The following is a 26,498-nucleotide window of genomic DNA, read 5'->3' on the forward strand; positions in this document are numbered from 1 at the left end:
TCTTTGCAAAGATGAGGAACCTAAAGCAGCAAGAGGTCACACAAGTACTAAGCAGTGGAGTTTGACTTGAGTATGCGTCAAGCTGATTTCTAATGTACCCAAATATAATTTTTCCTCCAGTCAGAATGATACAATTAGTTCTTCACTTTGTGGGTAATAACATTTTGAAGGATTTTCTTGCAAATGAAAGCATAGGTTATTTATAGGAGACAAAAATGATGATTTAATGAAGGCAATTTATTTTATATAGTTGGAATATAAGCAAAATAATTTGGGTGTCGAAAATCTAGAATCTTTTTTACGTTATTCATCTGATATTTTTAAGATACTGATCACCTTCATTATTATATTACATGATTACTATAGTTCTGCATGTGTTCAAGACCTATAAGAAAAGTGACAAGAAATGACCATTGACAAGAAATGACCATAAAAATAACTTCTCCATACCTGAGAGAACTCCCTGAGAGAATATTCGGGTTTCTCTTCTTTTGACAGACATAAAGAACAGAACTTGCATATGGAATGATCAGTCTGGTATTGAGTTGGAATAATGTTAATGTATTTCCTCCTCTGAAAATCAGAGCATAAAACTAAAACTAACTCAATATACACATGTACTGCCTCTTCTATGAATTACTATGGGTCCTACAGTTTCTTTATCCTATATTTGGTATTATTGAATGAGATTGCATTACTAAAAATATTTAAACTGGATAAATCCCAAAGTACATCACTGGGAATTTTTGGACCTGTAAATTAATATAAGACCAGGAGCTGACTGTGGCTCAAATCATGAACTCCTTATTGCAAAATTCAGACTTAAGAAAGTAGGGAAAACCCCTAGACCATTCAGCTATGACTTATCAAATCCCTTATGATTATACAGTGGAAGTGATAAATAGAGTCAAGGGATTAGATCTGATAGAGTGCATGAAGAACTATGAACAGATACCCATGACATTGTATAAGAGGCAGTGATCAAGACCATCCCCAAGAAAAAGAAATGCAAAAAGGCAAAATGGTTGTCTGAGAAGGACTTACAAATAGCTGAGAAAAGAAGAGAAACAAAAGGCAAAGGGAAGATATACCCATTTGAATGCAGAGTTCTAAAGAATAGCAAGGAGAGAGAGATAAGACAGGCTTCTTTGTGATCAATGCAAAGAAATAGAGGAAAACAATAGAATGGGAAAGACTAGAGATCTCTTCAAGAAAATTAGAGATACCAAAGGAAAATTTCAGGCAAAGAAGGGCACAATAAAGGAGAGAAATGGTATGGACCTAACAGAAGCAGAAGATATTAAGAAGAAGTGGCAAGAATACACAGAAGATCTATAAAAAAAAATCTTCATGACTCAGATAACCATGATGGTGTGATCATTCACCTAGAGCCAGACATCCTGGAATGTGAAGTCAAGTGGGCCTTAGGAAGCATCACTAAGAGCAAAACTAGTGGAGGGATGGAATGTCAGTTGACCTACTTCAAATCCTAAAAGATGATGCAATGAAAATGCTGCATGGAATATGCCAGCAAATTTGGAAAACTCAGCAGTGGCCACAGGAATGGAAAAGGTCAGTGTTCATTCCAATCACAAAGAAAGGCAATGCCAGAGAATGTTCAGTTGCACAATTGCCCTCATCTCACACGCTAGCAAAGTAATGCTCAAAATTCTCCAAGCCAGGCTTCAGCAATATGTGAACTGCGAAATTCCAGATGTTCAAGCTGGTTTTAGATAAGGCAGAGGAACTAGAGATCAAATTGCCAACATCCTCTGGATCATCAAAACAGAAAGAGAGTTCCAGCAAAACATCTACTTCTTCTGTATTGACTATGCCAAAGCCTTTGATATGTGGATCACAATAAACTGTAGAAAATTCTTCAAGAGATCAGAATACCAGACCACCTGATCTGCCTCTTGAGAAGTCTGTATTCAGGTCAAGAAACAACCGTTAGAACTGGACATGGAATAACAGACTGGTTCCAAATCAGGAAAGGAGTACATCAAGGCTGTATATTGTCATCTTGCTTATTTAACTTATATGCAGATTACATCATGCAAAATCCTAGGCCAGATGAAGCACAAGCTGGAATCAAGATTGCCAGGAGAAATATCAATAACCTCAGAGATGCAGATGATACCACCCTTATGGCAGAAAGTGAAGAAGAACTAAAGAGCCCCTTGATGAAAGTAAAAGAAGAGAGTGAAAAAGTTGGCTTAAAACTCAACATTCAGAAAACTAAGATCATGGCATCTGGTCCCATCACTTCATAGCAAATAGATGGGGAAACAATGGAAACAGTGACAGACTTTATTTTCTTGGGCTTCAAAATCACTGCAGATAGTGACTGCAGCCATGACATTAAATGATGATTGCACCTTGGAAGAAAAGTTATGACCAAACTAGATAGCATATTAAACAGCAGAGACGTTACTTTGCCAACAAAGGTCCATCTAGTCAAAGGTATGGGTTTTCCAGGAGTCACGTGTGGATGTAAGAATTGGACTATAAAGAAAGCTGAGCGCTGAAGAATTGATGCTCTTGAACTTTGATGTTGGAGAAGACTCTTGAGAGTCCTTTGGATGGCAAGGAGATCCAACCAGTCCATCCTAAAGGAAATTAGTCCTGAATATTCATTGGAAAGACTGATGGTGAAGCTGAAACTCCAATTCTTTGGCCACTTGATGTGAACAACTGACTCATTTGAAAAGACTCTGATGCAGGGAAAGATTGAAGGTGGGAAGAGGGGATGACACAGGATGAGATATTTGGATGGCATCACCATTGGCATGGACATAAGTTTGAGTAAACTCCAAGAGTTGGTGATTGACAGAGAAGCCTGGCTCGCTGCAGTCCATGAGTTCACAAAGAGTCAGACATGACCGAGCGACTGAAATGAATGAATGAAATTAACATAGAAGAAAGTCAGTAATAGGAACTCTGATGGTCATCTGGGATATCTGAAGGAGAAAAACAAAAGTTTTGAGCCCCTTTCACTTTCATTTTGGTGGAGAAGTTTTTATTACTTCCTGTGCATATCAGAAGGAAGTAATTAAATCATTTCTAAAACTACAAATAGTAGTGTTTTCATTTAGAGAATCACAGCTTTCTTATTTCCCAGCTAAATTCTGTGTTCTTTTTGTTAAAGAACTTAATGAAGAGCTATAAAACTTTTAAAGAATTCAAAACTTTTGAACTTTAGAAGAATTTAAAACTTTTGCTTAAAGGGATCCACTATTGTCTTTATTTGGTAGGTGCATGGATGCATGCTCAGTTGCTTCAGTTATGTCCGACTCTTTGAGACCCTATTGACTATAGCCTTCCAGGCTCCTCTGTCCATGGGGTTCTCCAGGCAAGAATACTGGAGTGGGTCTCCATGCCCTCCTCCAGGGTATCTTCCTGACCCAGGGACTGAACTCACATCTCATGTTTCCTGCATTTGGGGGTGTGTTCTTTACCACTGGTGCCACCTGGGAAGCCCTATTTTAGTAGATATTCATGTATAAATGAATGGAAGAAAACATTTTTTTTAAGGATTATGAACTCCATGGCTGCAAAAATGTGTAACAGCTGTTTGTGGCTCCTCTAGTTACTTATTCCTTTCCTGGTGGCTCAGACAGTAAAGAACCTGCATGCAATGCAAAAAACTTGGGTTTGATCCCTGGGCTGGGAAGATTTCCTGGAGAAGGGAATGGCAAACCACTCCAGTATTCTTGCCTGGAGAATTCCATGGACAGAGGGACTGTCCCTGCAGTCACAAAGAATCGGACACAACTGAGCGACTAACACCTTCTCTTTCACTAGTCATTTATAAACATCCCCTCAAAACATACTATCCTTCCAATAGTTATTTAGGAGTTTTAGAGCTCTCTCAGAAGATAAATACAGGTGATCACCTTTTAGGATGAGTTAGTTTTTGTTTGTTTATAAAGGGAAAGTGAAATGTTATATAGTCTTAAAAATTATACACTCCAGAAAAGAATATGTACTCAATTACATGTCAAAGGGAATATGAATAATGAAACAAAACAATAAATATCTATTGATTTTATTATAATATTTTTTTCAAAGGAATCCAGACTGGAAAAGAAGAAGTAAAGCTCTCACTGTTTGCGGATGACATGAGCCTCTACATAGAAAATCTTAAACAGACCATCAGAAAATTACTAGAGCTAACCAATGAATATAGTAAAGTTGCAGGATATAAAATTAATAGAAAGAAATCCCTTGCATTCCTATAAACTAACAATGAAAAATCAAAAAGAGAAATTAAGGAAATAATCCCATTCACCATTGCAATGAAAAGAATACAATACTTAGGAATAAATTTAACTAAAGAAACAAAAGACCTGTATATTTTAGAAAATTATAAAACACTGATAAAAGAAATCAAAGATGACACAATTAGATGAAGAAATATACAATGTTCTTGGACTATAAGAATCAATATAGTGAAAATAAGTATACTACCCAAAGCAATCTATAGATTCAGTGCAATTCCTATCAAACTACCAATGATATTTTTCACAGATCTAGAACAAACAATTTCACAATTTGTATGGAAACAAAAAAGACCCTGAATAGTCAAGGCAATCTTGAGAAAGAAGAATGGAACTGGAAAAATCAACCCTTCCTGACTTCAGATTATACTACAAAAGCTATAGTCATCAAGACAATATGGTACTGGCATAAGGACAGAAATATAGATCAATGGAACAAAATAGAAAGTCCAGAGATAAATCTATATCCCTATGGATACCTTATCTTTGACAAAAGACACCTTATCTTTGACAAAATATTCAATGGAGAAAAGACATCTCTTCAACAATAGTGCTGGGAAAACTGGTCAACTACATGTAAAAGAATGAATCAAGAACTCTTTCTGACACCATACACAAAAATAGATTCAAAATGGATTAAAGACATAAATATAATACCAAAAACTATAAAACTCTTAGAGAAAACTATAGGCAGAACACTCTCCAACATAAATCACAGCAAGATCCTCTATGACCCACCTGCCAGAGTAATGGAAATAAAAAGAAAAATAAACAAACTGGACCTAATTAAACTTAAAAGCTTTTGCACAATAAAGGTAACTATAAGCAAAGTGAAAAGACAGCCCTCAGAATGGGAGAAAAAAATAGCAAATGAAACAATTGACAGAGAAATAATCTTCAAAATATACAAGCAGCTCATGAAGCTCAATACTTGGAAAACGAACAACCCAATCAAAAAGTGGGCAAAAGACCTAATCAGACATTTGTCCAAAGAAGACATTCAGATAGTTAATAAACACACAAAAAGATGCTAAACATCACTCATTATTAGATAAATGCAAATCAAAACCACAATGAGTATCATCTCATACTGGTCATAATGGCCATCATCAAAAAGTCTACAAACAATAAATGCTGGAGAGAGTGTGGAATATTCTGTTGGAGGGAACACAAACTGGTACAGCCACTATGGAGAACAGTGTGGAGATTCCCTAAAAAAATGGGAATAGAATGGCCATATGACCCAGAAATCCCACTGCTTGGCATACATCCAAAGGAAACCAGAATTAAAAGAGACATGTACCCCAATGTCCATTGCAGCACGATTTACAATAGCTAGCGCATGGAAGCAACCTAGATGTCCGTCAGCAGATGCATGGATAATGAAGTTGTGGTACATATACACAATGGAATATTTCTCAGCTATAAAAATTAACACAATTGAGTCAGTTTTAATTAGGTGGATGAACCTGGATGGATTATACAGATTGAAGTAAGTCAGAAAGTGAAAGACAAATACTATATATTTATGCATATATATATGGAATTTAGAAAGACAGTAATGACAATCCTACATGCAGGGCAGCAAAGGGAACACAGATATAAAGAACAGACTTTTGGATTCAGTGGGAAAAGGCGAGGGTGGGATGATTTGAGAGACTACCATTCAAACATGTACATTATCATAAGTAAAATGAATGACTGGTGCAAGTTTGACACATGAAGCAGAGCACCCAAAGCTGGGGCTCTGAGACAACCCAGAAGGATAGGGTGGGGAGGGAATGGGAGAGGGGTGGGAGATGGTGGGGACACATGTACATTTGTGGCTGATTCACGTTGATGTATGGCAAAAACCATCACAATATTATAATTATCCTCCAAATAAATAAATTAATCAACTGAAAAAAAACCTAATATATATATATATGGAAAAAAACTAATATATATATATATATATGGAAAAAAAGAGGTAATTTTTGTCCAGCATCTACTAATAACTAGCTGTGCTAGTTGAATTTTTAACCTTCAAGGCCTTTAGTTTTCTCTGTTAAGTCAGTCCGTTATGCTTCAGCAGCCTTCATATAGTTCCAATTCCACCATGTCAAAGTTCTCTTAATTTTAATTCTCTTCTATCCACATACTATTTATTATTTATCCAAATGTGTCTACTTCTATTTTAAAGCTTTGCCTCTATCTCTTATTATGACTTGATTACTAATGGTAGGTAAGAAGTTAAGCATGAGCAACAGAAGGGTGGCTTAGCTGAAAAGGATGCAAGCTGATCTCCAAAACCCACTCCAGACATGCCCAGGAGAGCTCACAGATATGCTACAAAAATAGCTACAGAAACTTTTTGAACTCCTGTGTATGTGGCCTAGGCACATAGTGAACGCAAACCAACTACAGGTGCTTCTCCAACTCAGGTACTTGAGCTCTTGATGCACAGCTGTGTCCTCAAGTGACCTCAGGCAGTTGGGACCCTATTGCTGCTGCTAAGTCACTTCAGTCGTGTCCGACTCTGTGTGACCCCATAGACAGCAGCCCAACAGGTTCCCCTATCCCTGGGATTCTCCAGGCAAGAACACCAGAGTGGGTTGCCATTCCCTTCTCCAATGCATGAAAGTGAAAAGTGAAAGTGAAGTCACTCAGTCGTGTCCGACTCTTGGCGACCCCATGGACTGCAGCCTACCAGGCTCCTCCATCCATGGGATTTTCCAGGCAAGAATACTGGAGTGGGGTGCCACTGCCTTCTCCATGGGACCCTATTTGTAAATATTCTTACATTCAACATAAAGTTAGTGAATAATCAATTCACAAAGGAAGACAGTAAACAGGAAGAACACAAATAATAAAATGGTATTAGTAAGTCTTTATCTATTAATCATTATTCTAAATGTGAGTGGATTAAATTCTCCAATCAAAAAGCACAGAGTGACTGGACAGATTAAAAAAAAAAAAAGACAAGCAAGACCCAACTATATGCTGCCTACTTTGAGACTCACTTTGACGTTACAACACATGTACGCTAAAAGTGAGTGGACAGAAAGGATACTTCGTGCAAGCAGAAACCAAATGAGAGCAAGGATAGCTATATTTATATCAGAAAAGAATAGACTGTAAGTCAAAAGTCATAACAATATAAAAGCCGGTCATTATACAATGATAAAGGAGTCAATTTGTCAAGAGGATATAACAATTATAAAAGTATACACATGTAGAATCAGAGTACCTATATATATTAAGCAAACACTAGAAGACCTGAAGGGAAAAATAGAGAACAATACAACAATAATAGAGAGATTCAACACCCCACTTTCAATAATGGATAGATCATCAATAAGAAATCAATAATGAAGCACTGAAAATCAATAAGGACATATTGAAAATCAATACAGAAATATTGGACTTGAAATACAATTGACCCTTGAACAACAGAGTTTTGAACTACACCGGTGAATTTATATGTGGATTTTTAAAAAATGAATGCATATTACAATACTCCACAATCCATGGTTGATTGTATCTATGGTTGTGGGACCATGGAAATAGAGGGCTGACTGTAAACTTACATACTTTTTAATATACTTGATTGCAAGGGACAGTTCCCCACCCCCCCAATCTCCCTCATTGTTCAAGGGGAAACTGTATGTGTTAGACCAAATGAACCTGATGAATAAAGAACATTCAATCTAGCAGCAGCATCAGAATACATTTCTTCTAAAGCACACACAGAACATTGTCCAAAGTAGATCATATGTCAAATCACAAACCAAGCTTGGAAAATTCAGAAAATTGACATCATATCAAGTATAATTTCTGATCACATGGTGTAAAATTAGAAATCAATAATAGGAGGGAAGCTGGAAAATTTACAGACACGTGGAAACTAAAGAACACACAGCTGAACAACCAATAATAATAATAATAAAAAAGAGAGAAATCAAAAATTTCTTGAAACCAAAATGGTAGCATAACATGCCCAACCTTAAACGATGCAGCAAAAGCAGTCCTGAGAGGAAAGTTAGAGTGATAAATATCACCATCAACAAAAAAAAAGAAAAAACTAAAAAACACTTAATTTTACACTTCAAGAAACCAGCAAAAGAAGAAAAAGCTAAGCCTGAAGTTAGCAGAAGGAAGACTAGAGCTGGAACAGATAAAATACAGCCACGGAAAACAAGAAATGATCAGTGAGAGCAGGAGATAGATTTTTTTAGAAGATAAAAAATGGAGAAAACTTTAGCTAGACCTAAGAATAAAAGGAAGGAAAACTCAAATCAATAAAGTCAGAAAAGAGAGAGGACACATTATAATTGAGATCACAAAAAAATACCAAGCACCATAAGAAACTGCTGTGAACAATTACACTCCACAAACTGCATAGCCTTGAAAACATGGATAAGTGCCTAGAAACCAACTGTCATCAAGACTTAATCATGAAGATAAAGTCTAACAAACCAAAGATAAGTAGGAGATTGATAAGTAATCAAAAACTTCCCAACAAAGAAAAGCCCAGGACCAGACAGTTCTAGTGAATTTTACCAAACATTCAAAGAAAAATTAATGTCAATATTTCTCAAATTCTTCCAAAAAGTTGAAGAGGAGAGAATACTCATTTTACAAGGCCAGAATTACTCTGATACCAAAACCAGATAAAATCATTAAAAAACAAGAGAACTATAAGCAAATATACGTGATGAAGACAGGCACAAAAATTTTCAACAAAATACTAGCAAACAAAATTCAATAGCACATTAAAAGAAACATGTATCATGACCAAGTCGGATTTATCTTTGGGATACAAGAATGGTTCAACATATTCAAATCTGTGATATACCATATTAATAGAATGAAAGATGAAAACCATATGATCATCTCAATATATGGAGAAAAAGCATTAAACAAAATTTAACTTTCTTTCATGATTAAAAACTCTCAACCAACTGAGTGTAGAAGGAAGGTTCCTCAACATATGAATGCGTGTGTGCTAAGTCACTTCAGTCATGTCCAACTCTTTGCAATACTATGGACTGTAGCCCACCAGGATCCTCTGTCCTTGGGATTCTCCTGGCAAAAATATTTTCATGAGGGTTGCCATGCTCCCCTCCATGGGGGTCTTCCTGACCCAGGGATCGAACCCACATCTCTTATGTCTCCTGCATTGGCAGGTGGGTTCTTTACCACTAACAACACCTGGGAAGCCTGTACCTCAACATAACACAGGCCAAATATGACCAGCCTATAGCTAAAATATTCAGTGGTGAAGGGTTGAAAGTTATTCTTCTAAAATCAGGAGCAAGATAAAGGTGCATTATCTCATCATTCCTACTTAATATAGCCCTGGTGATTCTAGCAAGAGTAATTAGGCAAGAAAGAAGAAATAAAAAGCATCTCACTCAGGAAGAAAAAAAGTAAAGTTGTCTCTGTTCGTAGAAAATAGAAAATCCTAAAGATCCCAACTAAAACCATGAGAATTAATCAGTGAATTCAGTAAAATTGCCAGATACAAAATCAACACAGAGTAATCAGTTCAATTTCTACAAGTTAACAATGAAGTAACTGAAAAAGAAAGAAAGCAATCCTATTCACAATAACATCAAAACCAACAAAATTCTTAGGAGTAAATTTGACCAAGAAGATGAAAAATCTTTACACTGAAAACTACAAGACTTTCATGAAAAAAACTGAAAAAGACACAAATAAGTGGAAAAATATCCCTTGATCCCAGATCACAAAAGTTAATATTGTTGCATCCATATTATCCAAAGCCATATATAAATTGAATGCAATCCCTGTCAAAATTCCAATGATATTTTTCACAGAAGTAGAAAAAAATTTTTAAACATATATGGATCTAGAAAAGATTCCAAATAGCCAAATCAATCTTGAGAAAAAAGAACAAAGCTGGAAGCATCACATTTCCTGATTTCAAATGATATTACAAAGTTATAGCGATCAGAATAGTATGGCACTGCCATGAAAACAGACACATTGACCACTGGAACAGAGTGAAGAGCCTAGAAATAAACCCAAGCATATATGGTCAGCTATTATTTGACCCGGAAGCCAAGAATAATCAATAGGAAAAAGACAGCCTCTTCAATAAGTGGTACTGGGAAAACTAGGTAGTCACATACAAAATAACCCCATCTTTTATGAAACTGGAACCCTATCTTCTACCACTTATAAAAATAAACTTGAAATAAACTTGAATATAACACCTGAAACCATAAAATACCTAGTAGAAAATCCCCCTGACATTGGTCTTGGCAACTATATTTTAGATATGACACCAAAAGTACAAGCTACAGAAATAATAAGTGAGACTACACCAAACTAAAAAGCTTCAGCACAGTAAAAGAAACACTCAACAGAATAAAGAGGCAATGTACAAAAATGGAGACGATATCTACAAATCACATATCATATAAAGGATTAGTATCCAAAATACATAAAAAAACTCATACAATTCAACAGCAAAGACAACAACAATAAAACAACAGTAAAACCCTTATTAAAAATGGGGGTAGTTCTTCCCTGAATGTCCAGTGGTTAAGACTCTGTGCTTCCAGTGCAAGGAACTTGGGTTTGATTCCTGGTGGGGGAAGATACCACATGCCGTGTGGTGTGGCCAAAAAAATAATAAGGGTAGAGGACTTGAATACACATTTTCCTGAAAAAGAGATACAAATGGCCAAGAGGTACATGAAAAGATGCTCAACTTCACTAGTCATCAGGTAAATAAAAATCAAAACCACAATGAAATATCACTTCATACCTGTTAGAATGACTGTCATCAAAAAGACAGATAATAAATGTGTTAGTGAGGATGTGGAGAAAAGGGAACCCTAGTGCACTGTCAATGGGAGTGTAAGTTGGCTACCACTATGAAAAACAATATGGAGTTCCCTCATAAAAATTTTAAAAAGAACAACAAATGATCTAGCAATCCTGTCTCTGGGAATATACCCAAAAGAAACAAAAATAAGATGTCAAAGCAGTATCAGCACCCCATGTTCATTGCACCTTTCTTTATTCACAATAGCTAAGACATGGAAACTATCTAAGTGTCCATAAATCCATAAATGAATAAATAAAATGTGATATATATCATACATACATATGAAATATTATTCAGCAATTAGAAGGAAACCCTGCCATTAGCAACTACATTGATGGACCTTGAGGATATCATACTAAGTGAAATAAGTCAGACAGATAAGACTTAAACTGTGTTCTCATTTATATTTGGAGTCTAAAAAAGCCAAACTCAAAACCAGAGAGTAGAATGGTGGTTCCAGGGGCTGGGGGTTGTGTGATATGAGAAGATGTTGGTCAAAGGGTACATACTTCCAGCTATAAAATGAATAACTTCTAGATATCTAACTTACAACATGCTGACTATTATTAACAGTATTGTATTATAGCATAAGAGTTGCTAAGGGAGTAGATCTTATATGCTCTTACCACACATACAAAAATGGTAATCATGTGAGGGGATGGGTGCATTAACTAATCTTATTGTGGCAATCATTTTGCAATATATGCATGAATCAATCATCGTGTTCTTTATGTTTAATTTATACATTATATATCAATTATATTTTAATTATATTTACATATATTTGATTTAAATATATAACAAATATATTTCAGTAACGATCTTTAAATATTTTGGACTACAAATACATAGATCAGATTTACCATCATTCTTGGTTCACCTGTATTATACATGCAAGGTTCCCTGTTACCCACACTATTGAATAAGTTAGATTGTTTAATACATAGTGAATACTGATGGCTGCACCATGTAACTGAACCAGAGCTTCACTGATAGCTTAGGGAGGAAAGGCAGAACATCTTAGGGAGGAAAGGCAGAACATCTTAGGGAGGAAAGGCCGAACATCTTAGGGAGGAAAGGCAGAACAATCATGCCAATACAAAACACATTCTCTTAATGATTCCAACATTTTTTTTCAGAGATGATAAATTGGTGGAAGAAAATCCAAACTATAATTATTTTCTAATTAAAAATTTTCTATAGAATAACACTGAATTTTTAAGAAAGCCATTTATTTCTAGTGCTGCATCTGCCACTTTGAATTGGCAAATGTACATGAGTTAATGTTCTAAACCCTAAAGGAGACAATATGGAGAGGTGTACTGCTTGCTACAAATGGTACTATAGACCATTTGTAGTCTCTAAAGACCAGAACAACTACTCATAGAAAATGTGTACCCTCACGTGTATGTGTTCTCTTTATAAAAACTCACAAAGTGTGGGTTGATATGTTTAAAATATTAAAATATTTATAAAATTTTTAAGGATTTGACTATGCATTTGTCTCACTTTGCTTAAGTGTATTTCAAAGAAAAAGCAGATGCTGACAATTCATTCCCTAACCAACACTGGTGGGCCCACAGATCTCACATGTGAGGATGCTATTATTGAAAAGGTAATAAGTCCCTTCTAGAGACAGAGCTAGAATTGAGACCAGACTCCTAGTTTGAATTCCTCCCACTTGATTACATTGCTTCTAAAAGGAGCATTAAAATCCTTTCTTTGTCCCTATGTAAACTTCTTTGAAAGCAGAAGTCATCTGAAAATATTATTTGATATGCAAATATTCACCTTAAACACAACCTTTCACAAACACCTTTCACTAATGCAAGAAAATCATCTGAATGTGTATCATTGAGCATCTTCAAACAAAAACTGAATATCAGCATTTTGATAAAATTCATACATGCAGTATAAGGAATCTTCATTTTATATCTAGGTTCCTATTCAAAGAAATGTTCCCTTGGTTACACTGTTTAATAACCAATTTGGAAGGTTCAATTTGCTTTTCATTGTTTTCTTAGGAAATTAGGTTTAGTGTTTTCATAATCAGTGAGGCAAAAGACAAATTTTCCTCATATTTGCTTTATGAAATTACATGACCAAATTAACAGCCCAACTAATTTCATTTCTTTCAGTAATTTCTAAAAGAATTACAGTAACTTTGATGACTCTTTCCAACTTTGTGTCATTTTCTTTCTAGTCATTCATTAAGGAAGACTTTAAAAAAAAAAAATAGAGACTCATGACTTAGGCAAATCGTTCAATTTAATAAGCATTGGTATTCAAATCGGGAAATTCTGAGTCACCTCTGTTTGGAATATTAGGACAATATAGAATGGGATTACAAAGTCTCAGCCTCCACTAGGGTTCAACAAGTATAAAAACTAGGAAAACCATACAATGTATCGTGCAACAGGACATTTCTGAAAGTGGAAGAAGATGCCATTCATAATTAAATTGAACAGTAGTCATACATGCAGACAGTTTAAGGCAAATCAGGACATCTGATTATCCTAATAAAAACTGAACCCTAGTCCATTCTTTACCTATGTAAATTAGCATGTCTATTTGCTAGGGTCCTCCAACTTGTAAGTTTGGGGTAAAACATGCACATTTTCTTTGTTAGAAAGGCAACCAGAAAAATCCAGATTTCCTTCTTTTACAACCTGGCACAAGTGTCTGTTAACTGTTTATTCTAACAACTGGATTGTTAGTTGAATTATTATGAGAAAAAAAAGACTTTAACACTTTATTACAAAATTCTCTTCTTTGCCTTCATTTTGTTGATGTTTAGTCACTAAGTGAAAGTTTCTCAGTCATGTCTGACTCTTTGCGACCCCATGGACTATATCGTCCATGGAGTTCTCCAGGCTAGAATGCTGGAGTGGGTAGCCTTTCCCTTCTCCAGGTGATCTTCCCAACCCAGGGATCGAGCCCAAGTCTCCCACATTGCCGGTGGATTCTTTACCAGTTGAGCCACAAGAGAAGCCCGTTTAGTTGCTAAGTCATGTCCAACTCCATGGGCTGCATGAATTGGCTCAAACTCATGTCCAAGGAGTCATACTATCCAACCATCTCATCCTTTGTTGCCCTCTTCTCCTCCTACCCTCAATCTTTCCCAGCATCATGGTCTTTTCCAATGAATCAGCCCTTTGCATCAAGTGGCAAAATTATTGGAGATTCAGCTGTAGCATCAGCCCTTCTATTGAATATTCAGGGTGGATTTCCTTTAGGATTGACTGGTTTGATCTGTCTTTCATTTAACCCTTTGAATTTGTATTCAGGGCTCATAGAATAACACCAGCAGCAATGGTCAATACTTTGTTCACTCATCAAATGCTGCTGGGTGGCCTTCATGAACCAGGGCATGTGCTAGACTTTCCAGGTGATATAAAGATAATTAGGAGTGGTCACTTCTGTTAAAAATAAAAACCATTTAGAAGAAAAATATAAGTACAAAAGTCACTAAGCCCAGGGAATCATGACAAAAATCTTTTATGAAATATCATAGGGGAATTCAGTGATGGGAAAGTGATCGTGAGAAAGGTGTTTCAGGAATGAAAAAGCCCACAGTGAAGACACAGATAAAGAAAAGCTCACTACTAGAGTCTGGAAAAATAGAGCAGTGACAGAGTACAAAGGATCTTCAGTGCCACAGAGGGTGTCTTAGAGTTAATTCAAGGAACAGGGCCCTACAAGACGACACACAGGGGAGTGATCCAATAAGAAGTGCATTTAAGAAAGGCTGGTCTGGCAGTGGGGAATAGGATGGACCACAGACTATGGACTGACCCCAGGAGACCAAGAAGTAGCCTGGGATAAAGGAATGTCTTAGACAAAGGAGGAAGCAGTCATGATATAGGACATATAATCCCCAATATATGACAACTGGATGGTTTGGCCGCCACAATTAGGATTTTAATGTGATATAACTGATATGGTGAACTGAAGTGAAAATGGGAGTGTCCTTACTCGATCCTTTACTGAACCAACGCCTGCCTGGCCGAACAACATTTTATCTTAAATGTTCAGATTAATAAAAATATATTCCCACGTCATCTAGATTAGTTTTCAATTCAACACAGTTCCCCAAAGAATGAACTTATTAACATGATTTTTTAATGGATGATTTTATTGCTCAAGAGGTAAGTGGTATGAAGTTATTTTAGGTATTTTATTAATAATTCTAAAATGGAACTAACAAGTGGAAGGAAATAGATTGGTGAACTGTAAAGCACCCACTGAGTTTAAACATTCCGAAGATTCTATACTTTCACACTGCACACTATTTTCTCTTTTCCCTGATGTCTACCACAACATATGGATAGTATATAGTCTCTTTATGAGTTATGTTTTATACCCAGACACACTCCTGCTATTACTATTTCAAACTTCATAAAACACTTCTCAGAGACTATACCTGTATGCAGGTCAGGAAGCAACAGTCAGAACGGGACATGGAACAACAGATTGGTTCCAAATAGGAAAAGGAGTACGTCAAGGCTGTATATCGTCACCCTGCTTATTTAACTTATATGCAGAGTACATCATGAGAAACGCTGGGCTGGATGAAGAACAAGCTGGAATCAAGATTGCCGGGAGAAACATCAATAACTTCAGGTATGCAGATGACACCACCCTTATGGCAGAAAGTGAAGAGGAACTAAAAAGCCTCTTAATGAAAGTGAAAGAGGAGAGTGAAAAAGCTGGCTTAAAGCTCCACATTCAGAAAAATAAGAGGCATCTGATCCCATCATTTCATGGCAAATAGATGGAGAAACAGTGCAAACAGTGGCTGACTTTACTTTTGGGGGCTCCAAAATCACTGCAGATGGTGACTGCAGCCATGAAATTAAAAGACGCTTACTCTTTGGAATGGAGAAGGCAGTGGCACCCCACTGCAGTACTCTTGCCTGGAAAATCCCATGGACGGAAGAGCCTGGTAGGCCACAGTCCATAGGGTCACTAAGAGTCGGACACGACTGAGCGACTTCACTTTCACTTTTCACTTTCACTTTTCACTTTCACGCACTGGAGAAGGAAATGGCAACCCACTCTAGTGTTCTTGCCTGTTGAATCCCAGGGACAGGGGAGCCTGTTGGGCTGCCGTCTATGGGGTCGCACAGAGTCGGACACGACTGAAGCAACTTAGCAGCAGTAGCAGCATTCCTTGGAAGGAAAGTTATGACCAACCTAGATAGCATATTAAAAAGCAGAGACATTACTTTGTCAACAAAGATCCGTCTAGTCAAGGCTATAGTTTTTCCAGTGGTCGTGTATGGATATGAGACTTGGACTATAAAGAAAGCTGAGTGCTGAAGAAGCGTTGTTTTTGAACTCTGGTACTGGAGAAGACTCTTGAGAGTCCCTTGGATGGCAAGAAGATCCAATCAGTCCATCCTAAAGGAGATAAGTCCTGGGTGTTCATTGGAAGCTGAAACTCCAATACTTTGGCCACCTTATGCGAAGAGCTGACTCATTGGAAAAGATCCTGATGCTCGGAAAGATTGAGAGCAGGAGGAGAAGGGGATGACAGAGGATGAGTGGTTGGATGGCATCACTGACTCGATGGACATGGGTTGGGGTGGGCTCCGGGAGTTGGAAATGGACAGGGAGGCCTGGCGTGCTGTGGTTCATGAGGTCACAAGGAGTCAGACACGACTGAGCGACTGAACTGACTGACTGTAAGAGTCAGAGTCGTTTACTTGGGGAGGCTCTCAGTTCTCTGTCCCTGTGGAGTTTTACAAGCTTGCTTAACTATCCCTTGATCACGAACTTACAAACTGGATATAGGCGTGGATTAGAGAACATGTCAAATATGAGATTCTAAGAGTTTATAAGATGATGACTAGAAAAAATGCATTTTAATGGAGACTAAAATCTATTTCATTATATAGTTCTTTTTGTTTCTCCCTGTTTTAGCCCTTTGCTTAGGTTTAACTGAAACAAAAATGGCACTAGGATTAGAACCCCTAACACTGAGAACAAATACCTTTATTTATAATAGCCAATATATGAAAACAAACTATTTATCAATAGACGAACAGATAAAGAAGGTGCAGTATACATATATATATATATATGCACACACACATATATGTATATGCATACAATGAACTATCATTCAGCCATGAGCAAGATGGAAATTCTTTCATTTGTGACATAGATAGATTTTGGTATTATACTGTTAAATTAATTAGATAGAGAAAAATAAATATGCATGGTATCACTCATGTGGAATCGAAACAAAACAAAATAAAGTCAAACACAGAAATGGAAAGTAGAAAAATGGTTGCCAGGGGCTAGCGGGTGAGGTAAACAGGGAGAGGTCAGTAAAACAGTACAAACTTGAAAAAAGAACAAATACCCATTAAAAGGGAGAGGATATCTGTTATAACTGCATGGTGGTCTCAAGCTCCTTTCCAATTCCCTTGAACAAAAGGTGAAAAGGGACTGCGCTGCTCAAAGGTTGGTTCATGGAGACAGCAATAAGAACCCTCGTATATTCCTTCATCAAATACTGAGTACCGAATTACCGAATTTGAGACAGGTGATATGATGCAATGATGAACAGGCAGATAAGGTTCTGTCCTCACAGACTAGAAAGGAGACATATAGCTCTTACACATGCACACTAGGGACATTTTTCTGAAAGCTAGCTCACAAATCATGAATCGGCCCAAAAAGATATGATTAAAATCTCACTAATGCTTATTCTCTTGTTAACTATTTTTTTGAATGAACATGTCTTTGATTCAAAATTATCTTTTCTTTAACTATGTAAGAGAGAGATTATATACTTAAATTCTCGCAAATATTCTGCACATATTCACAGGGATCCAGATCTGGGAAATAAATTTTGCAAAATGACACTTCTCAACATAGCACAAGGGTTTACTTACGCTTTGCATAAGAATTGCTAAGAGGTAGCTAATTAATATGCTTAATGCTCTTTCTTGTTTATAGCCCAAGTTGGATTTTCAGTTAACATTATATAGCACTCTGACATGTACTTGTCTTTCTCTCTTTACCACCTGTCCAAGCAAATTTCTAAATACCCTTTCACAGTGATGGCAATGTACACACAAGGGCAACTCTATGACTATTTAGGCTGCTGGATGTTTCTTCAGCTTGATTTTAGGCCGAGGAATAACAACAACTTCAAGTAGCATTTCTAAGTGATGAAAATCACCAGGCTTAGAAATGTTGCTAAAATTACTTGCTTATTGTGTCTAACATGATATTTTATACTATCAAAATGTTGCACTTATTAATTTTCTGACTTTCCTCTCTCAACATTGAATTTTGAGAGTTGATTGCAAATGCTGCAGAAAATTCAACATCTTCTCTGCCCTCCTGCAATAGCAAACATATCTCTATTAAGAGTTGGACAAAAGAGCTCTATATTTCTCAAAGCCTTTCCCTTTAAATTATTTCTGGTAGAGGCTGGATGTGAGATCTGCCTGTGACTTGCTAAAGGCTATTTATGATTTATTTCAACCTTTAGCTGGCTCTATGAAAGAAAAAAATGAACAAAGTTGAAAATACAGAAAAAGAGTGCTTAATCCTCAGTGTTATTTCAATGGAAGTCAGCACCCTAACTCTTATGAGGGCTGCATTGTGTAAATTTTTATGTTTTTATTTTTTCCTTCAAAGTTAAAATTAAAATCCTTTATCATTTTTAATTAGAAAACAGTGCTATTGTTTTTGAAAAAAGATCAAACTTCAAGCTGTGAGTCTTTTAATACAGACTGGTCTGCTGAGACTTTTCTGAAGCACTGAGGGGAAATGTAAAACCCAGTCAAATAATTTTCCTGAGCAAAGTGGTGATAGGTCATGGTGAGATATGGGTGTCATTAAAATTTCATAGAGGTCCCTACCATACAGAGTCAGCACAGCATTGACTACAGTATCTCCAGAGAAGAGCTTGCTGTCTATCATGGCTCTGAGGGGAGCAGTTACCATCTTTCTATACAGTAATCTGCGTGTTAAAGAGTCCCTAAATATGTATTTACAAGATATTCAGGTCTGGTTTAGTCTATTAGGTCAAAAATTCCCACACGAAAAGCCCCTAAGTATGTATTCACAAGATAGATCAGCTTTGGTTCACTGAGTTGATAGTAAGTAAACCTTTTAAAAAGGTGCCTAAATATTAATAGTTGCATAGTTTGCTTTCAGCAAGTTCAGAAATGCAGTTCTGTACACTTTGTCTTTTAAGAGTAGATTTATTATGGTAGTTTCAGTGGATGCCAGAAGCTGTGTTTCACTCTGGCCTATGATATTTTGCTTTTAGAAAGTCAGAAGCAGAAAGCCCCCCAGAGCACAGACAATTAAAGCTACAAGACGAGATATGGAAGCACGGACACACAGGCGGAGCCTCAGGGCAGGGTGAATGCTGCCCTTCCAGACCATATCTTACCCCACCTCTGTCATCAGCCAGGTCCCATGCCCTCTTTTTCCTCCCACTGCTAGGCTGGAGACTACGTGCCCACCTTCAAGCTCATTCCAGCAGCAGAGGGATCATATGAGGACTGCAGAACCCAGCCAGGCTCTCCTTCAGCAACTTTGCATCTCATCCTAAAAGCCAAAGGTCCCTCAAGATAGGCCCCTACTCATTCCGAGTTTGCCTCCTACTGCTGCCTGTCTGTTCCCCTTGCCCGGGCCCCAGAGCACACTGGCCTCTGCTGTACCTGGGCACATCCAGGAGTGGTCCTCCTTTCGGCCCTTTGTATCCATGCTTGTGCTTTTCTCTATCTGGAAGGCTGCTCTCTCTGAATCCACCTGGCTAGTTCTCTTCGGGTCTCTTAAGAGAGCAGCCCTCCCTGACCACCTGTATAAGAGAGCAATACCTCATCCCAACACCATGTATTTCCTTCCTCTGTTACCCACACTGCTTGTTCTCCACGAGGACTTAATCACCATCTGATATAATGCATTTTCACTTGTTTTCTGCCCATCTGTGTCCCCTAAAGGTTAAGCTCCACTGGAGTAAAGGCTTTATCAATCCTAAATAAAAACCTAGATAAAAACCTGGCATCTTTTTTAACTGCTCAATAAATATTTATGGTACAACTGAATGAAAGCAGATGAAAAGGAGTCATATCTCTACTTTCCCAATTGCCTATTAACGTGTTTTCATTTTTAAGCTGAAGAGGAATGAGTATCTCTTTCTGAGATGAAGTGCTCTGTTTGGGCATTAGACCTCAGGTTCCTATAATACTCTCCGAGTGGTATAAAACTGGTCCTTCTTGAAGCATCATCCCCTCAACTTCTGGGTTATAACAGAGTTCCTGGAGAAGCTGGGATCATCTGAGCTAGTCACAGAAACACTTGACCAGTCTGCTTCTAAGTGTAATAGCATGTAAAGACAGCATTTCTAAATCTCCCCCCACTTCATGTGGTGAGCACAATCAGCTCTGGTGATAGCAGTGCGCTCACTAGGTCTCACAGTCCCATCTGATGTAATCAAGAGAGGTGGTATGTGAAACTCTGCCACGTTAGTGTAACAGACCGAGGTGTACTGAGTAGAATCACTCTCTTCTAAAGTTGGTCCATTATCCTTGGGTCTTCCCCAGTGCCTCCATTCCCCCATTAGCCATGCAGATATTCTCAAATGTACCCTTCCTCGTGACTGAAGCCTGTCACAGTACCTTATTCCTTATTTACATTTCACAGGAACATTCTTTATTTCAATAACTCAGAAAGGTGCCTTCGGCAAGAGAATCACAGCTGACAGCCAAGTAATGACTAGGATTCTGTGATTAGTTCAGATTACAGGCTACAGAAGACCGGTCTGAGCACTCACCACTGTCATCACACTGATGCTGGCCGCTATTAGGGGTTGACATTGGTTGGAAAAGAGGATGTGGTTCAGCTAGAGTAAGCACTAGAGAATCTGACTGTATTGTAATAGTCAATGACATGCTAATTATTGAAAATAATTTTTACTGTGACTCTGCTTAGCCTAAGCAAGTCTCTCTCCCATATCCTTCCCTAGCACACAGATGTATTTTAATAAAGCTTTATGGCACAAACTAAATAAAAAGTTGAAGTGATCTAGATAACTCCATTCCCCAAACCCAAAGCAATTAATTAACTGAAAGAAAGACATCGTTTAATCTTGAATTATTTGGATAAGTGACTCAACTTTGTAATTTATTTTGCATGAATAGGCAAAACAATGGATATTTCAGTGTATCAGTACTTAAGAGGATTTATAAAACTTTTCAATCAAATTAATGGAGAGGAGGGGATAAGTAATTAACATGAACAAAAATGACAAAACCATTTACTCAGATGTTGGGTATCATTGCACACACTTCCAAATTCTGGCTGAAAATAAATAATGATTTCTGTAATCCCCAGCAATGACTTTTGGGGGGAGATTTCAAATAAATGTCTATTTGCTTTAGGTGAGCTTCACTGAATTGGCCTTATTTAATTTCAGATCCTCCTAAGGGAAGAGATTTCAGGATTTCCTGGTTGTAAAATGGAAGAGAACTTTGCTGAACTTGTATGACATCATCTAAAGCATTAAAAGGGCAGATAATCATGACTTCTTTGCCTGTTTACCAAAGCTTCTTTATGTCCTCAATCTACTTTATTTCCAAATGTCAGAGTAGTCTGAAACCTTTCAAAGATTTATAGACCGCAGAAACAGAGGAAATATTAGGATGAATCCTTTAACTTTTGTGAAAACGTTTAAGTAATTAATAGACAGGTTTTCGAAATTATTTCATTTCACAGTACACACACTCTAACGTGTACTATGTGAAGGTTAAACATGGTTTAACAGCAGAGGACATGAGGCCATCTCTCTTTCTAGAAAGTCAGGGAAAATATTCTTTAAACTACTTGAGTCTAAAATAAAAAGAATATTGAGTTTGTGAAAGGGAATATAAATAATATAAAATTTAGTTTATCAATTAAAATAAAAGTACTATAGAATGAATAAAAATAGTAAACACAGTCTTGGTTTTAAATGTAATTTCCTTTCCAAACTCTACTTGAAATTCTCTTATATTACAAAAAGAAGAAAAAAATGTAGCTTCCATAATACTATTTACACAAAGCAACAAAAATGTGAGCAAATTATTTTCAGGTTTGTCTTATCAAAATGTTTTCCAATACACTTAAAATACTAGATACCAAATAGCTAAAACAAATATTTAAAAGCTCTTAGCTTAGATATATAGTAGATAAAATATTTCTCATAATAATAAATTAATTTTTTCTTTGTTATGCAAAATCCCTCAACCATAACTTCATGGAGAAGTGTGAAGTGGTGTGAAAATTATCTTACCTCGTATTCAAAGTCCTCTGTTCTGTCTGCATCAGCAGGCAAGCTGGAAAGATACTCATTGTCCTCATAAAATTCATGCTCCATTGGATGGAGAGAATGGCAGCTGTGGGGAATGTAGCAATATGATAGAGATGGATCAAAAGGGTTGTTCTCAAGATTCAAAAATGGCATTAGAATTTCACTTTAGTTTTCTCTGCTCACCAATAAGACCTATAGTGATCTAGCCTTTAAATGAACTACAGCTCAGAAAGAACAATTGCTTTTCTTTCTCCCTTTATATGAAATCCATCAATTTGACTTTCTGAGAGAATACCAAGATAATGGCTCATTGTCAGAGCTTCCTTTTGTGAAGGGCAGATGTGCACTCTACCCTGGCAATGGTGCCATATTGATACTCTGCCTGCCTTCCATTCCATCCAGTGGACTTGATACATACATGGTGTGTGGCTTTTGAGACTGCAGTCTACCCAAAGGTGGTATTTTGTAACAAAGGACTACCAATATCATAATTACAGCCTCAAACTGTTTCTGAAATCTGATTTTAAAAGCTCATACAGTCAGTCTTCTGAATGTATGGGTTCTGTATTTTTATTCAATTAACCATAGATCAAAAAAGCAAATCTGAAGTTGGTTGAATCCTTGGATGCAGAATCCACAGGTGTGGGAGTGAAGTGGGAATTGTATTTTTCAGTCTGTAAATTGTACTCACATTGCCTCCATTTCTTGAGACTTCCTTCCTCATTCTCCCTCGTAACCCACATACACAAATGTTAAAGAATGTTCACGGTAATAACTCACTGGAAACTCCTATAAACCGTAGAGTTCCATAATCCTTTTAGAAAACATCCGGGGACGGAGAGAACTGATAAAGAAAAGGAAATGAAGGGGTTCCAGGACACTGTGTATGACTTTTATGTATCCATTAACTTTGGGAAAATGTTTTAAATAATTCATAGAAGTGCTCTCAAATTACTATATGCCATGATGTATACATGATACGATATGAAGCTGTGTGTGTGTGTGTGTGTGTGTGTGCTCAGTTGCTTGGTTGTGTCTCACTTTTTATAACCATTTGGACTGTCGCCCACCAGGCTCCTCTGCCCATGGAATTTTCTAGGCAAGAATACTGGAATGAGGTGTCACTTCCTCATCCAAGGGATCTTCCCGACCCAGGGATAGAGCCCACAACTTTTGCGTCTCCTGCATTGGCAGGTGTCTTCTTTACCACTGGCACCACCTGGGAAGCCCAGTGTGAAAGCTAAGCACAGTTTAGCAGCAAAGGGCATGAGGTTCTCTATGAGAATTCCTAAGTCAGTGAAAAAAGCCTATGTGAAATTAACCAAGTTGGCTTCAGGAAAGGCCTCGAAGCCCATTTTGAACATTATGACAAATATGAACTTAGTAGTATAGACTAGTCCCCTTACCTATTAATAGCTAAAAGCCTGGAAGATCCATCCTGGTACCTCACAGGATCAGTGTAACTACTCTACCAGCCTCTTCTTACTGTTCTCTAATTTGGGCCCAAATAGCAAAAGCAGTGCAGGCAGCATCTTGCTTGCTGGTCTAAGAGCTTAAACCTGGACTGGTTTTGAGAAGCCCATTCCTCCTGCTTAAACATCATAACCTGCTGTTTGGAGCAGCTGATGTGTTTTCCTGGTCCTTGAATTATTAAAGAATGAGGTCTGCTTGAAGGACACCTTCCTGATACTTGAGTAAGCATTTACTGAGTATCTACAAGATGCCAGGCCCTATGCCAATTGCTGGAAATTGGTTGGGCACAAAATCAATTTTTTTCCTATTAATTGGGTAGAGCAGCAAAGTGGGGATTTTAATACAGTGTGATAATTATAAGGAGAAAATAGAGAAGCTCTGAGAGCACATACCAAGGGGTCAAATGCCTTAGGTTCAGAAGCCTGACCCTATCACTTCCTTTTGTGTGACCTTGACAAATTCCTTAACATTTTTTTCCTCATCTGTGACATGGGCATGGTAATAATGTAATGTGCTCACTCAGAAGAGTTTTGTGAGGAATATTATCTAAAACATGTTAAGTTAGCTAATAAATGTTAACCATCATTTATTCAAGAAAGTATTTGTTGGATGGCTACTCTGCATCAGGCTGCACAAATAAATATTATTTGTTCTTTTGTTTGTGTGTTTTTCATTTCCCTTCTAGAAGATAAGCTCCAGGAGGTAGTGGCTTTGTTTTTGTTACCAGTTTTCTGCCCAGTACCGCGTTCTAGTGCCCGATACAAGGGGCTATTTAATAAGTAAGGGATGCATGACTAGAATCATAGGTCAGACAGACAGAGGCCCTGCCCACCTAGAAATGTAAGGTTTCAAGGAGTGGGGCACATGGTGCACATTAAAATTGCTTAGGGAGATTTCTGAAAAGTTTGAACGCCTATATTTTGGCCTGAGGTGGGACTGAGCCGGGCACTGCATTTATTCTGCTTTTCAAAGTTCCCAAGTGACTTTAATGCGCACATGTGAGTCACTGAGATGGACTCAATAGAAGACACTCCAGGGCAGGCAGGTGTCATGACCAGGTCTACATTTTACTAAATGGAACATGGATTGCAGCAGGCAATGAAAATGCAGGCAACAGAGAGTTCTGCTCTTATATAACAAGCTCTCAATCACTTTTGAATATTTGCTTAAAAACTCACAGAACAAAATGTGTGGGGCCAAATAGACTTCCAAAACTGCACAGGTAGGATTATTTGAGTAAAATAGCTGTAACAGCCTGTAACTCAGGTAAAAACTAAGAAGATATATTTGTTTAATAGTTCTTTATTTTGTAGCTCTATTTACTTCCTCTCAGACAGCCAGGACCTTTGGTTTACATCTCAATATATCAGGTAATTGCTTCCTACAGAGAACTGCACCTTAATAAAGTGAATTTCCTAGCTTCTCCAAAGAAGAGAAAAACAAAAGAGAGAAGGAGAGCGAGGCAACCCACAAAGGAGAACAGAGTGCCAACATGCTGCTTCTAGGTCTGTCTTAATAAGGTTTTTGGCAACTTGAGTGAGAAAATCTATTTCCCTGACCAGTGCTTGTGAGCTGTGCAAGGTTTGTGATGACTGAAAATATGAAGATGAACTAATCAGGGCCAGACTTTCTCACTGAATCTCAGCAAGTAGGATTCCTGAGCTGAAACAATCATGTGGGTCAGGAAAGGGAGGACCAGGACAACTGAGAACTAATTGTATGGAGACACAGTCACAGATATTTTCCCAACAGAACTGAGAGCTTGTCTCTGTAACTGTCAACTTGCTACGGTGCCTGATTCTTTCCAACATCTACTTTCAGTGACAAATGACAACAAATAAGTCTCTAGTAAAAATGACAGAAAAATACCTGTCTGAGAGCAGAAATGGACAGATGTCGGGCACTGGAGGGGTGGGTGGCCTAAGTTTGGCCAGGGCCATTATATGTTCAAAGGTGATGTCCGTCTGAGTGCTGGCATTCATGAGTCGCACTTCTGGGGTTGTCCCATAGGCTGGTTTACTGAGAGGTGTTCGCCTTAGCACCTGGACCACGATAGGCTCCTTGGCGTTTCGAAAAGCTTCCACTGCCTCTTCATGGGTAGCCTTTGAGAGATCTTTCCCATTGACCTGCAAAGATAAAAGGGCATTGCTCATCTCAGAGGAAAGAACAGAGAGACTGTCATGACAGATTAATAAAAGGTGGGCAGGGGAGGTTTAAACAAGCTCTGCTATGAATTTTGTGAAGGAATATTTAATCAGACATTGACATTTATTGAACTATTCACCAACAGGAGAAAGTGATGGAAACTAGGAAAACAGTTATTTCTTATATCTTTACAAAGCACACTATCAGAATTATTAGTAAATATTTCAAACCTTAAACAACAAATAAGCCTCAGAAAATGATTAAAATCTTCAGCTAGGTAGAAATGGTAAGTATATCTTTTTTAATGATCTATTTTCAATATTTAATTAGTCTTGTGGTTGTTTGGTCTCTAAGCCATGTCTGACTCTTGCGATCCCATGGACTGTAGCCTGCCAGGCTCTTCTGTCCATGGGATTTCCCAAGCAAGAATAGTGGA

At 37.5% G+C, this 26,498-nt stretch overlaps 1 protein-coding gene across 3 annotated transcripts in view; it reads right to left on the reverse strand.

Moving 5' to 3' along the window:
• The window catches only part of PDZRN4 (PDZ domain containing ring finger 4), a 419,179-nt gene that overhangs the window by 51,646 nt on the left and 341,035 nt on the right, over positions 1 to 26,498 (reverse strand). For all 3 annotated transcript variants that reach the window (XM_042246871.2, XM_012174489.4, XM_042246872.2), the window contains 2 exons: positions 25,787 to 26,043; positions 22,427 to 22,529 (listed from right to left, as the gene is read on the reverse strand). In XM_042246871.2, the coding sequence (XP_042102805.1) occupies positions 22,427 to 22,529; positions 25,787 to 26,043 (360 nt within the window). The remainder of the gene's footprint in view (positions 1 to 22,426; positions 22,530 to 25,786; positions 26,044 to 26,498) is intronic.

The sequence above is a fragment of the Ovis aries genome, chromosome 3 (assembly GCF_016772045.2).
Source record: "Ovis aries strain OAR_USU_Benz2616 breed Rambouillet chromosome 3, ARS-UI_Ramb_v3.0, whole genome shotgun sequence".
Taxonomy (NCBI): Eukaryota; Metazoa; Chordata; class Mammalia; order Artiodactyla; family Bovidae; genus Ovis; species Ovis aries.